Source organism: Gallus gallus, chromosome 2, assembly GCF_016699485.2.
Source record: "Gallus gallus isolate bGalGal1 chromosome 2, bGalGal1.mat.broiler.GRCg7b, whole genome shotgun sequence".
NCBI lineage: Eukaryota > Metazoa > Chordata > Aves > Galliformes > Phasianidae > Gallus > Gallus gallus.
This window is the reverse complement of record NC_052533.1, coordinates 47,959,601-47,973,394: the sequence shown is the minus strand read 5'-3', so window position 1 is coordinate 47,973,394 and position 13,794 is coordinate 47,959,601. Positions and strand designations below refer to the sequence as shown.

Here is a 13,794-nt window from a genome sequence, read left to right as displayed (position 1 = left end):
GGGGGGAAGAGCCCCACGCGCGCCAACTCCGACGTCTCGGCCCGCCTCCATTTCCTGTTCCCCTCCTCTGAGCTTCCCCTGCCTACGCAAGCGCCCGCGCACCAAGGCAACCACGGCCGCCCCGGCGCTTCCGCTGCCGAAGGCGCAGGCGCTTAGCGGGCGCGGCGGGAGAGGGGTCCCGGGAGGAGCGAGCGCGCGTGCGTGCCGGCCCCAGCGCCAGCGTACGGCGGCTCCCCCTGCTGGGCGCAGCGGCTCAGCGCAGGCGGGAGCGCCGCGTCGTGAACGGTCGACGGGGAGGAGCCGCGTCCCCCTCGCCGTCCCCGAGCGCCGCGGCCAGGTGGGACTGCCCCTCGAGCAAACGGCCGGGCCGTCAGCCCCGCCCCGGGAGAAGCAGCAGGGGCGAGGAGCGACGTGTGTACCAAGAGAAAAAAACATTCCTGACAGGGAATGTGTTGGAAAGCAGGGAGCGTCTGTGTGTTTATTTCCGTTTGGGTCCGTTAGAGCTTCACAGCCTCTACGCACCGAAAGGAAGGCTGGGAATTTCCCTTTAAGGGTGAAAGCTTTTTGTGGTGAATGCAGGAGGTGGGAATTCCGAGCATGCCAGACGCACAGTGAGACACGCAGGCGGCCAACGGTCAACACATGAGAGCCTCTGTCAGAAGAACGACACGGTGTGCCTGGTGAGATCTTAGCGCAGTGAAATCATCCTTCCCAGGCACAGCCCATTTCGTAGTTCACATCTTACGGCAAATGGGCAAGGTTAATCTGAATAGTACAAGAATACAATAAAGTGACAGGAGAGCTTCCCAGCTTAAAAACACCAACTCCCTCCGAGCAGCCACACCTCTGTTTGCCTCCAGTCACTCGCTGCATGCACAGCACCTTCCGCTCCCACCTTCCGCTGTCTTTCCCAGCAGCGGCGGCAGCTGCCATGCTCTGCCCTTCAGAGATGGGACCCTGTATAGAGCTATGTTGATTACATCTCCTCTGAGGCCCAGGAAAGGGTCATGTTATAACCAAAATGTAATATTCCATTGTACATGGTAGAGTATATGTAGGGAATAAATGCTTCCCTTGCTTGCACAGAAAGAACACTACATTTGTCAGTCCACTTAGCTGTATTAGTATGGAAGATCACTGTTCACTCTAGTCAATACCAAGCAGGTGATAAGCTTTAAAAAATGTAGTAAATTTTGTCTTGTGAATTCTGCCCTCCACTCCCCTCAAAAACAAACAAATAAAGAAACAAACAAACAAAAACCTCTAATAGTAGTTTTAACTGGAAAATTATTAATACTTCCCTTCAACACACATTTTTTCTTAATTTCCAATGCTATACCTGAGGTATATTGAAGTGGCTTTGGGATGGAGGTTAAATACCTGCCAGATGAGACCACTAGCTTTCGTAGAATCATAGAATAATTAATGTTGGAAAAAACCTCTAAGATCATCTAGTCCAGCTGTCCACTTACTACCAATATTTTCCCACTAAACTATGTTCCTTAGTACCACGTCTACACATTGTTTGAACACCTCCAGGGACGGCGACTCCACCACTTCCCTGTGCAGCCCATTCTAGTGCCTGACCACTCTTTCAGAGAAGCTTTTCTTAATATCCAACTTGAACCTCCCCTGGCACAAATTGAAGCCATTCCCTCTCACCCTATCGCTAGTTACCTGGGAGAAAAAGCCAACCCACACCTCTCCACAGCCTCCCTTCAGGTAGAGAGGAATAAGGCTTCTCCTGAGACTCCTTTTTCTCCGGACTGAACAATCCCAGTTCCTCAGCTGCTCCTCATAAGGCCTGTGATCCAAACCCCTCACCCACTTTGTTGCCTTTCTCTGGATACACTTCAGGGCCTCAAGGTCTTTCTTGTAGCAGCCAAAACTGAACTGAGTACTTGAGGTGCAGCCTCACCAGAGCTGAGTACAGGGAGACGATCACTTTCCTGCTCCTGCTGGCAACACTATTTCTGACACAAGCCAGGATGCTTTTGGCCTTCTTGGCCACCTGTGCACACTGTTGGCTCATGTTCAGGCAAGCATCATGTCGACCAGCACCCCCAGGTTCTTTACCTCTACACTAGAGGTCCCCACTCTGCCCCACATCAGAAACATTGCCTGGGGTTGTGACCTCAAAGTGCAGGACCCGGCACTTGGTCTTGTGGAACTTCATACCATTGGCCTCAGCCCAGCAATCCAGCATGTCCAGATCCTTTTAAAGGGCAACACTTCCTCACAGCTTGGTGTCATCTGCAAAATTACTGAGGGTGCACTCAATCCCCTAATCCAGGTCATCAGTAAAGATATTAAACAGGACCAGCCTCAGTACCAACCCCTGAAGAACACCACTCATGACTTATTGCCAGCTGTATTTAACTCCATTCACCTCCACTCTCTGGAGCCCAGAAGCATACTGTGAGAGACAGTACTTTGCTAAAGTCTAGGTGGACTGTGTCAACAGCCTTTCCCTCATCCACCAGGCTGATCACGTGGTCATAGAAGGAGATGAGTTTGCTCAAGTAGGACGTGCATTTCATGAACCCGTGCTGGCTGGACCTGATCCCTCGGTTGTCCCGCACATGCCATGTGATCTCACTCAAGATGATCTGTTCCATTACCTTTCTTGGCACTGAGATCAGGCTGACAGGCCAGTAGCAATCCAGCTCCTCCTTATGACCCTTCTTGTAAATGGGAGTCACGCTGGCAAGTTTCCAGTCCTCTGGAACCATTCCCAGAAACACTGATAGACAGTGGAAAGTGGCTTGGCAATCACCTCTGCCAGCACCCTCAGCACCCTTGGGTGGATCCCATCCAGGCCCATGGACTTATGACAGTCCAGGTGGAGTAGCAGACCTCTGACTGTTTCTACCTGAATCGTGGGGGATTTATTCTGCTCCCCATCCCAGACTTTCAGGTCAGGAGGTAGAGTACCCCAAGGGTAATTTGTCTGACTTTTAAAAACAGATGTTGAAAAGGCCTTGAAAACCTCATCCTTTTCCTTATCCTCAGTGGTCACATTCCCCACCACATCTAGTACAGGATGGAGATTCTCCTTAGCCCTCCTCTTACTGTTGGTCTATTTGTAGAACATTTTTGTCTTTTACTACAGTGTCCAAGTTGAGTTCAAGCAGGGCTTTTGCCTTCCTAATTTTCTCCCTGCTTATCCCAGCAACTTCTTTGTACTCTCCTCGAGTTGCCCATCCCTTCTTCCACCAGAGGTAGACTCCTGGAGCCTCAGAAGATGTTCGCTATTCACCCACACTGGTCTTCTTCCCCACCAGCACATCTTACAGCACAGACAGACAGCCTGCTCCTGCGCCTTTAAGGCTTCCTTCCTGAGGAGCAGCCAGCCTTCCTGGACCCCTTTACCCTTCAGAACAGATTCCCAAGGGATTCTCCCCACCCCTGTCTGGAATAGTTCAAAGTCCACCTTCTGGAAGTCCTAGGTAACAGTTTTGCTGACCTCACTCCTGACTTCACCAAGAATAGAGAACTCCACCATTTCCTAGTCACCCTGGCCAGGACAGCCTTCACATGTCCCCCCAGTCCTGTTTGTGAACAGCAGGTCTAGCAGGACACCTCCCTGGTAGTCTCTCTTACTAGCTGCATTAGGAATTTGTCTTCCACACACTCTAGAAACCTCCTAGACTGCTTCTTCTGTGCTGTATTATATTTCCAGTATACATGAGGAAAGTTGAAGTCTCCCATAAGAACAATCACTGACAATTGTGCAACTCCTGCCTGCTGCTCGTAGGACACTTTGTCTGTCTCTTTCCTGTTTTAGGCAATCTATAAAAGACTCCCACCAGAATTATCAGCCTTGTTGGCCTTCCCCCTGATTTTTTTACCCACAGAGACTCAGCCTTATCATTTTCAGCCCTGAGATCAACAATATTCAAACCCTTTCTAGCACAGAGAAACACACCACCACCCCCTCCTTCCTTGCTTATCCCTTCTGAAGAGCTTATAGCCATCCACTACACAATTCCAGTCTCAGGAACAATTCCACCATGTTTCTTCCTGCAGGATAAAGGCTTTTACTGCTATTCCTATCCTCATATTTTGATTCTGCCCCCCATTGGATGGAAGAGGCCCCACATCACGGTCAAATGAGCTGCAGGTGGAAGAGGGAGTAGGCAAGCAGCAGCTGCCTCCCATAAAGAAGGTGAGCTGAAAGAGAGGGTAGTTTCTTGCTGGGCTGGAGGTAGCAGCAGCAAGGACATTAATTTTGAGGGGCTTTAGTGGGGGGAGAGAAGCAGCTTGGCTTTCTGTAGGGCTTTCCTATTTTTTTTTTTTTTTTCAACCTTCTTTTTTCCTTGGGTCTCTGTGGCCTGATTGAGTGAAAGGAGGTTGTAGGTTTTTGGTGCTTGAAGAAGCTGGGCAGATTGTTCTGGATGGAAACTGGAGAGGGCTCTAATTCTCTTGAGGGCTTTCTGAGACTCTAGGTCTGAGTTGTATGCTCGTTTGTAACAGGTCAGAATTTTTTCTTTTTTTTAGTTCTTTTCACTGTATTTCCAAAGTATTTAGGTTCTGTAAACGTAAATAACTGAGTAGCTGTCTGTTTTTGTGTAGCCCATAGACCTTCTTTGCTGCCTGTATTCTTATGCTCCTGCTTCTAAGCTGTACTGAGGAAATGCTTAAGTACGGGAGTTCTGTCTTGTGAGTCTTCTATGGCTCTGAATGTGAGCTTATGTGTAGGAGTTTTTCTTGGTTGTTTTTTTTTTTTTGTTGTTGTTGTTGCCTTAACTTAAGCTCAGGAAGTGCGGTGTCACTGAATTATTTAACTACTACTGTTATTGTGTATATTTATGTAAGAACTCTGAATCAGTAGCTCTACTGTAATCTCAAATACAGTATATGTGATAGCATCTAGAAGAGCTTTCTTTATGAAATACAAAACCTGATTGTTCTCTTTTTTTGAGACCTTTTGCTCGAGACCAATTGGCTGAAAGATAAACTGGTGAAAATACTACTTATATATGTATGTAAGACTACCTTGAAGTCACTGTGGCTTCAAAATGTGATATGAGATTGACTTCAAGTACTAATACTACAAATTGTATATAAAAGCTTACTTATCAAAAGGCAACTAGAGTCTTTAACAGTAATAACTTTGATAGTACTAGTCTTCTAACTTCTGTATGGAAGATGGTTGTCTTCTTAGAAGTATATTATTTCACTAGGTTAGAAATAAAGACAGAGAATTCAGCACGCTTCTGATAGAGCATAAGAATCATCAAGTCATGTGTTTTTTAAGTGATTAATCCAAGTCACTTATCTTTTCACAGTGTTTAAAAAAAAAAATGAATACTGCATCTGCTTCAGAGAGTGGATCATATTCCACGAACCACTCAAGACCCTTCTTCTATGCGCAGCCAACAGCGCAACAACCTTTTCAACATCCATGGTACATCAGCCATACATACAATCCATACTGTGTGCCTGCACCAGGTAAGGTAAATGACAGCTATCTGAAGTAGTAAATTGCTCCTGGAGTGGAGGGATGTGTGTTTAAAAAGCTGCCTGAGAGTTTAAAGGGGAATTAATGTAAGGTTTTCCTTGTTAAGGACTGAATTTCAAAAATGTTAATCAAGTGTGGCCTGTCTGTGTTGAAAAGCATTTGTTTCTGGAGAATCAGAACTATGTAAATTAATAACTGTTATTCTATGGGTACAGAGGTCTAAATATGACTAAAAATGAATATGTCTGTATGAGCTTCATACATGTATGCTTTAGGTATGTATCAATACAAATTTTAAAGAGAACCAACAATATCATAATACATCTTGTAAGTAGTATACTTATGTTAATTTCTGTCTGAAACTCTGTTAGCAAAGATGATGTTAAAACAATTCATGAAAGAAGGGAGAGGCAACAGGCAAACAAAAGGCAGCAAAATAGCACATGTTTCAGGGAGTAAAACCAAGCTCTGTTGTAAAGTGTAGTTGTCCAGATAAGCTGTTCTGTAATGCAGAACGCTCTGAGTTTCTCTACAAGACTGCTTCCAGATATTGATAACTGGAGTGCTTTAATTGCCTGTGTGTCTGATCTCATAGTAGTCACAGTGTGTGTGTGAGCAACTATTAATCAGAATGGCTTGTTTCAGAAATAAGGAATGTTTTTTTCTTCAATTATTTAGGTTTTCGAGGTGGACATCCGTATTTTCCGCTTTACTCTGTTGCACTCCATGAGTACCCTGGATTTTTTGTTCCACAGCATCCAGTGCATGCCAGAATTAACAGAAGGCCTTATTTTAATGCTCCCCCACCCTCTCCCATGTTTTATCATGCAACGCGATTTAGACACTACAGTTCTCCTGGGAGAAAAACAGAGACAAAAGAAACACAGACTGATCCTAGACAGCCTGAAAACAAGCAAAAAAAGCATCAAGATACCCATACAGAAACGAAAGGTTGTGATGCAGGAAATATGGCCTGTGTTTCTTCTGGTATAGGTAAAGAGACTGAAAGTACTTCAGAGAAACAAGATCTATCTGGATCTTCCATTGTGGTAGACAGGGAGTTTCATAATAGTCCTTCCAGCTCTACACAGTATAGAAATCTTCCTACTGGAAGCTATGCCTTTGAGAAGGAAGAGGTGAGAATAGAATACGGAAATGGCTCTCCAGCTATTCAACTGTGGAAGTCCTTTAAAGAAACTATTCCTTTGTATGATGTGGCAAGTGGTAAACCAGTCCCAGAGAACATGGTGCAGCGTGACGTATTTTCTGTTAGCTCATGTGAGGGAATGATATATGGCCCTCATGAAGGGGAGAAATTGGTGCCAGGAACTTACATAGATGAGAGAAAAGCTGTCCTCTCTTCAAAACAGAGTGTTGAAACTATGCAAGAAAAAGATGTCCAAGATAATGAAGTGAAGCTGGATGCAGAAAAGCAGGTGACTACAAGTCAACGGGCAAAATCACCTCCAGGTGAAGCCATGGCAGTGCAATTAGCAGAACTGGCAAGATCTGTTACCATAGACCAACCAGCAGTAAGACAGGATGTGCTAGTAGCTAAGAAATCTAGCTCTAAAAGATCCACAGGTTCAAAAGCTTCTCAAGAAGAGTCCAGCTTTATTCAACAAGCAGGATTGCTTCCATCTAGTATGGAGGTAATGAGTGACTTGAGTTTTCAGCAGAAAAAGCTGAATTTAAGCCATAGCGCAAACAATGAAAGTCAAACAGATAGAAGCATTTGGTGTGAAGAATCAGTTGAGAAGTATGTTCCCTCTAGCAGCTGGCTGGCTTGTTTGGATAATATGGATGCTAACTATAGCTATGACATGTGTTTGCCACAAAGGAAACGTCAAAGCGTACTTAGTCTTTCTTCTGATGACATGTCCTCCAGAGAGGATGGCTCATCCATTGATAATGCCCCAGTGTCTTATTTTGTACCTGACTATGTGCTTCAGAAAAGCACGTATACTTTCCAGAAAAGTACGGAGGGCTTGGAGAAAGAGAAAATTAAAAGTGGTGGGTCCCTCAATGAAGATGCAGTGGTAGGAAGGGAGCAGGTGAACAGTTTGGATGGCCAAGATGTCAAAAATTCTTCAACCATGAAGATTAAAGAGGCTTCCAGTAAAGGTAGAAGGCTGAGAGTCCTTCCTAGATCTTCTAGTCGGAAAAAGATCTGTTCTCTCAAGAAAAAAGCTGCCAAGAGTTTGTCAGAAATTGAGGACTCTGAAGAATACTCTATGCAGGTAGAAGAGGAGGATGAAGATGAAGAGGATGAGGAGGATGAAGATGATGATGTGGATGAAATAGAGTATTTCTTTCAAGAAGCTGCTCCATATGGGATCTTGATGCCAAGTAAAGGAAATATTTACGGACGAGTTGGCCACAGGATGCTTTGGAAGCCACCAAAAAATGCTTTTCCAACTCACTTAATTAGCTGGCCTGTTCAAGAGAAGATAAAAACTAGGAGTAGGTTTGGTGAAAACATTGGTGTTGTTTACAAACCAAAGGAGAAAGAACAAGATGAAGTTGTATATAGTGACTATGGGTATTATGGAAGAAAGAGGCCAATGGCAAGAAGAGAAGAAGGTGAACACAAGCGAACACTACAGAAATTCTTGGGAGGTAAGATAAGTACTGAGAAAAAGGTGCTTGTTAGTAGAAAATGTAAAGGACACAATTGCAACTGCAGGCTGAACCAGTTGGAGATGGGGGGAGTCAAACATAGTTTCAAGTTTTGGCTTAGTCAGAAGTACTTCAGAATTATTTTTTAGGCAGATGTTCATTTGTTTGAAAATACAAAATTATAAAGCAATCAGTAGAGAACTCAGCAGTAAACTTCTTTGAGTTAGACTAATAGACTTAACTTCCTGACCTTAGCGGTAACTTATTCATTTGAAAAGCTTAGAGTCAATTTAATTATACTTGTTTACCATTGTTTAATGATATTTTTTGAAACATTGCATTTGAATTTAAACAGACTTGACCTTCCATCCCAGATGATGTTAGGTAGATAAAACATGGTTAAGTTCCATGTAATCTGATGACCATGCATTGTGTAACTTCCTTTCTCTGCAGGGACATCAAACTATTGATTTTTGATGGCTGCTATCTTGCAGTTAGCAACAATATAGTTTTGCTATATTTTTATAAAATCAGTGTAAAACTATTAAATTTGGTCTGGGAAAGTTTTATTTAATCCAATTTCTACTAGTATCTACTTTTAATTGAAAGTGAGAATAAGCAGAATTACTAAGGTTCATAACTGGTAAACTAAGAGGTTACTGTTTAGTGTAGTCTTTTTATGAAAAGCATCTAAAAAAGGATCTACTTCTAGTAACATGAGTAGTGTTCTTTCTTCTTTTTTTGTAAGTAAATAAATTAAAATCTGCAGGTTTATCTAAAGTAGCCTGTAATCTTCAATTTTTGTCATGTGGTCTCCAGAAAGTTATGTTTTTATTTCTGAAAGACTCTTAAGATTCAGTGACTAGCTTTGCATTCTGGCAAACTGTCTGGTTGATTGAACAGTATATTAATATTAGCAAGCAAGAATACTGATTTTTTTTTTTTTAATCAACTCTTCTATTAGGAAGACTGTTGAGGGAGAGCATGGGGATACCACCTGAAGAGTATTGGATTAGAAGTGGTGCTAAACCCAAATTCACTGGACAAATACATGGTAGTCTCTCACCTCAAGCCAAGAGCAAAGAACAAGGTACATTTTCTTCAATGTTTGTTTCATGAAATAATTAAAAGACTGTAGTATGAAACATGGTAAACTTGCTGTTTTGGTAAGATTTGAGGATAAGGAAACAATTCTAACTTTTTTGTTACTGCTAAAGTGTGCTGTCAGTCCAGTACATCTCAGGGTGTTTCATATCCTTCTTAAATATATACAGACAGGGGTACATTAGAGCAACTTTAGTTTAAAGGTACCATGGGAAATCATTGAATGTTATGTGGCCAAACAAAGCCCTAATTTGTGCAAAGCTTCTCTGTCATAAACTAAAGTATTAATTTTTCACCCAAATAATGCATCTCAAGTGCATACACAGTGGTAGTTCCTAATCTTGACAAGTGATACTATATACATTCTATACATTCTACTTTTTATCTGTCAGTGGAATAGGCACAGGGTAATGTATACAGGGGAGAAAGAGAAGCACTAGAAGCAATAGAGAAAAACTGAGCTTAAATTTGCTTTCATATGACTTCAAGATACAACTGGTGTTTATCTAGGGTGCCTGCCTCCGGTTAAACCAAAGAAGAGAATAGGCAAGCCCCCACTAAAACGCAGAGACACAAGATGTGAGGTGGAAGAAGTGGAAGTGTGGGAGGTGCCTAAAAGGAGTGTACGCAAAGGTTGGTAGGATTCTTAGAAACATTTGACCATTACTGTCTTGGAGTAATGTCTCCCAGTATGTGAACTGAGAGATCATTAGGTTATTTGTGAAATAATAGCAAATAACATATAGGCAAGTTAAAATAAAACTGAAGTTAAACTTTGAATGTGAACTCAGCTGTGAATGCTGGTTGTTGTAGCACTGACCAGGCTAGGTTCCTTAACTCTAAGGAGAAACACTACTTTGGTATAGTAGCTTTTCAGAGAGTTTTATTTAACTCTTGGTTCCTGTGTCACTTTTTACTGTGTTTAATACTCTTTAAGCTACAGGCTTGTCTCAGCCAAAATATGTAACTTGATACAAAAATACATGTAGATAATTCTTAAGAACTTTAAGTAGGAACTTGTTGCTAGTTGTAGATTCAATAACCAATATGCTTTTTTTGTATTTGTGGGAAAGTCCAGGAAGTTACAAATTGAAATGGATCAGTATATACAAGAAGCTCTCTAAAATATCAGAATTCCTTCCAGGAAAGAACAGTTTGGCGTAACTTAAATATAAGCTAAGCTAATCAAATGTTTAGTTCAAAAATACTTAAGGTGACCCTCTTTTCTCAAAGCAAACACAACATTAAATGGGATTACAATTCCTTGTATTTTCAGTGCCTGAAACAAATTTGACTGAACTATCCTGTTACTCAAAGTTGGTGTCAGTCATGAAGTCTTATTAAACATAGATGTGTAATCTTTAGTTGTTGACCCTTTCCTGAAAGAGTTTTCAGAAAACTTACATAATTCCAAATGACCTCCTATATTTTTCCCAGAAATAGTTGGTGAGTCTTGGATGCCTTCTGTTCAACAAGAGCACACTGAAAAATTAAGTTTGATACGAAACTTTTGCCTATCTGTTACACTGGGATATTTTGCAGTCCATCATCCTGTCTGCAGAATTTAACTTGCTGGGCATTTGAGTACATACTTATAATTTCAATCACAAGCATCTTTTCCTGACCTGTGTTATTCATAGTGCGTGTACCTTAATCATTGTTTTTTCCTTCAGGAAAACGTGGAGCAAGGAAGTCTCTTTATAAGAGAAGATAACTGCAAATACTGGGGCAGGAGGGGAGACAAATATCATTGCATGAAACCAAATGTAAATTATTATTCTTGTGTATTTTGTAACTTGCTGTGCACTCTTCAAGGGTAAGAAGTGCCCTCCATCTTTGTGGTGCTGCAAGTAAACTGTAGAAAGTATTTAACACTAAACTAAGTCACTTTTTGTAACTAATGCATCCACAATTTAAATAATAAACTTAATAGAAGTGCATTTATGACTCCATTTGTACATGGAAATAAAAATTACTGATGCATATATATCCCGTCATACTATTACAGCACGCCAGTTACTGCTGCCCTGTCCTTAAGCTCAGGAGGATTATGAAGCCTGTCAGTGTCATCTCATGGTTAGTCTTTGTGATGTGGACATAGCTGTAAGTTTCTATTCCATTGCCTGGGTATTTGGCTGGCTTTTTTTTTTCCTGTGACATTATAAAGGAGTACAGTTTAAGCTGTATGAAGTCAACTATTGACATGGTATGTAAGTTGCAATGACTTGCAGTGGTGTTCTGATAGATGGTTGTATATGAGCCAGCAGCATGGCCAAGAAGGCCAGTGGCATCCTGGCTTGTATCAGGAATGGTGTGGTGAGCAGAACTAGGGAAGTCATCCTGCCCCTGTATGTGGCACAGGTGAGGCCTCACCTTGAGTACTGTGTTCAGGTTTGGGCACCTCCACACAAAGGACACTGAGGTGCTGGACCAGGTCCAAGGAAGGGCAACAAGGCTTATGAAGTGCATGGAGTATATGTTGTACAAGGAGCAACTGAAGGAACTGAGGCTGTTTAGTCTGGGGAAGAGGAGGCTGAGGGGAGACCTTATTGCTCTCTTCCAATACCTGAAAGGTGATTGCAGTGAGAGTGGTGTTGGTCTCTTCTCACTGGTGACAGGACAGGAAGAAATGGCCTTAAGTTGTGCTGGGGAGGTTTAGATTGGATATCTAGAAGAACCTCTTTACAGAAGGGGTTGTTAAGTACTGGAATAGGCACCCCAGGGAGGTGGTTGAGTCACTATCCTTGAACGTGTTTAAAAATCATGTAGATGTGGTGGTCAGGGACATGATTTAGTGGTGCGATATTAAAGTTAGGGTAGTATGGTTGGGTTGTGGTTAGACTTGATGATCTTTAGGGTCTTTTCCAACCTGAGCAATTCTATGATTCCTCATCTTATTCTCTCAAAGGTATGGTTGGAGGACTAAAGTTAAAACACTGAGCTGATGTTATGTTACTCCTTCTCCTTTTCTGTAGAGACTCCGACTTGGAGAGATGTTACTGATGCGTCTTATTTTGCTCCAAAGTTCAAGTGAGGGAATGGGGCACAACACTATTCTTAAAAACTCCTGTAACATTTCATGCTGGCCTTTGCACCTGGCTACATAAATTCTCCTGTAAAACTAAGGTGATAAAACTAGATATCTTGTTGAACATCTTATAAATAACCAAAATTGACTAATGATAGCACAAAAATGTCTGAGCTTTTTCACTTCTAAGAAAGCTAGTATTACCTCCTGTGAAAAATAAACATGAAGCTATTATTGATTCCCAAATAAAGTGGCAGTGAGAAAAAGATGAGGAAACTACACAAACCTAGAAGGGACATCTCCACTACTCGATTGTCCCTTGGCTATTGTTTTTTAATAGCACTTGTAGAAACCTTTGAACTGTAATTATAGCCTTTACTCCCAAGGAACTAGGAGAAAGAACTCAGCAGTGTTGATGCAGGTTGCTTTTTGTTGTTTTTCTTTTCCTCGTAAGTACATCACAAGAAAATAAGGAAAGCAAATTTTCTATGCTGCCCAGAACCTCCATTGCATCAGAACCTCAGAGTAAATGGGGGGGCAGACAGAATTCTTTCAGGCATGGAGCTTTTGTAATACTGTCCCTGCTTTGAAAAGTATGGGAACTTCTGCCCTTAGATATCTAGTATAGGAAAGAGGGTTAGACCTTTATTGTGGTGGCAAGAGTGAGTAGTAGAATGTCTTCAAGTTGAAGACTAAATGACTGTAGCTGAGACCTCTAAGGTGAGGGTTGACATTCTTCCCTTGAGTGTGGCTTTGAAATTGAGTAGTAAGTTGCTTCTGCCGATACATTTGTCTGTAATCTTCTTGTCTGATAATGGAATACTTGTGACCTGGCAGGTAGAACAAACTCATTTTTGGCAGTGAGTACGAGAGATATTCCCAAAATCATACTAGTCCATCCTCTTACAGGTCTGGTATCAGTCTGTGCGCTTTCTACCCAGATGTAAGAAGCAGTTTAGGGCTGGGTGATAACAGCTCCTGGGAAGATGTGAGGAAGTAGCAGTAGGAATTACTTACATGGCTTTGTGTGGAAAAATAATGCATTAGTATTATGTGTGTTTGGTGTATTGTGCTCCACAGAACTAGTACTGTGGTCTTAAAACTGCATCATCTTCTTGGCTTTTTCTTCACTTGGTGGCATAGATGATTTATGGACTCCATCTTAAGTCAATTAGCTTACAACTGTATTTAATGTTTCAGTGGATGAGATGGATGTGGCTTAGAAAACTTGTAAACTATAAACCATGTTTTAAAAGGCTGTGAATTGAAGTCAAGCCCAGCCTCTTTTTGTTCAGACAGGCAACTAGCCTGTGGTATCTCAGACTCAATTTCTGGTTTTAGACATATAGACATGTGTCAACTCTGTTCCCTGTGAAGCTAGATTGCCTAGTGATGAGTAACTGTGGTGCTAGCACTTCTGTAAGCTTAAAGCCGTAACAGTATTGTATGGCCTCTGAAGTATTCATGTGCCTTCTGCAGTGTCCACTGAAGGACAGCTGAAGAAGCCATGTACTTATTGGCAAAGCAGTAGTGACCAGTAGGGGCCTCTGAAACTGCCATACAGGGTGTTGTGTTGGAC

General features: G+C 42.1%; 1 protein-coding gene across 4 annotated transcripts; it reads left to right on the top strand.

Moving 5' to 3' along the window:
* Positions 1–264: 264 nt before the first annotated feature.
* Positions 265–11,134, top strand: LOC420748. 4 transcript variants are annotated; one of them, XM_040690219.2, is made up of 7 exons: positions 265–680; positions 4,030–4,168; positions 5,292–5,454; positions 6,143–8,083; positions 9,048–9,173; positions 9,698–9,820; positions 10,861–11,134. In XM_040690219.2, exons 3-7 carry the CDS (start codon positions 5,307–5,309, stop codon positions 10,899–10,901), a joined length of 2,379 nt encoding a protein of 792 aa, XP_040546153.1. In that variant the 5' UTR covers positions 265–680; positions 4,030–4,168; positions 5,292–5,306; the 3' UTR covers positions 10,902–11,134. The 4 variants fall into 4 exon arrangements, with proteins under 4 accessions (XP_040546153.1, XP_040546161.1, XP_046794094.1 ...); XM_040690227.2 differs by having other exon boundaries at positions 265–3,589; XM_046938138.1 differs by lacking the exon at positions 265–680 and having other exon boundaries at positions 4,138–4,476.
* The last annotated feature ends 2,660 nt before the right edge of the window (positions 11,135–13,794 follow it).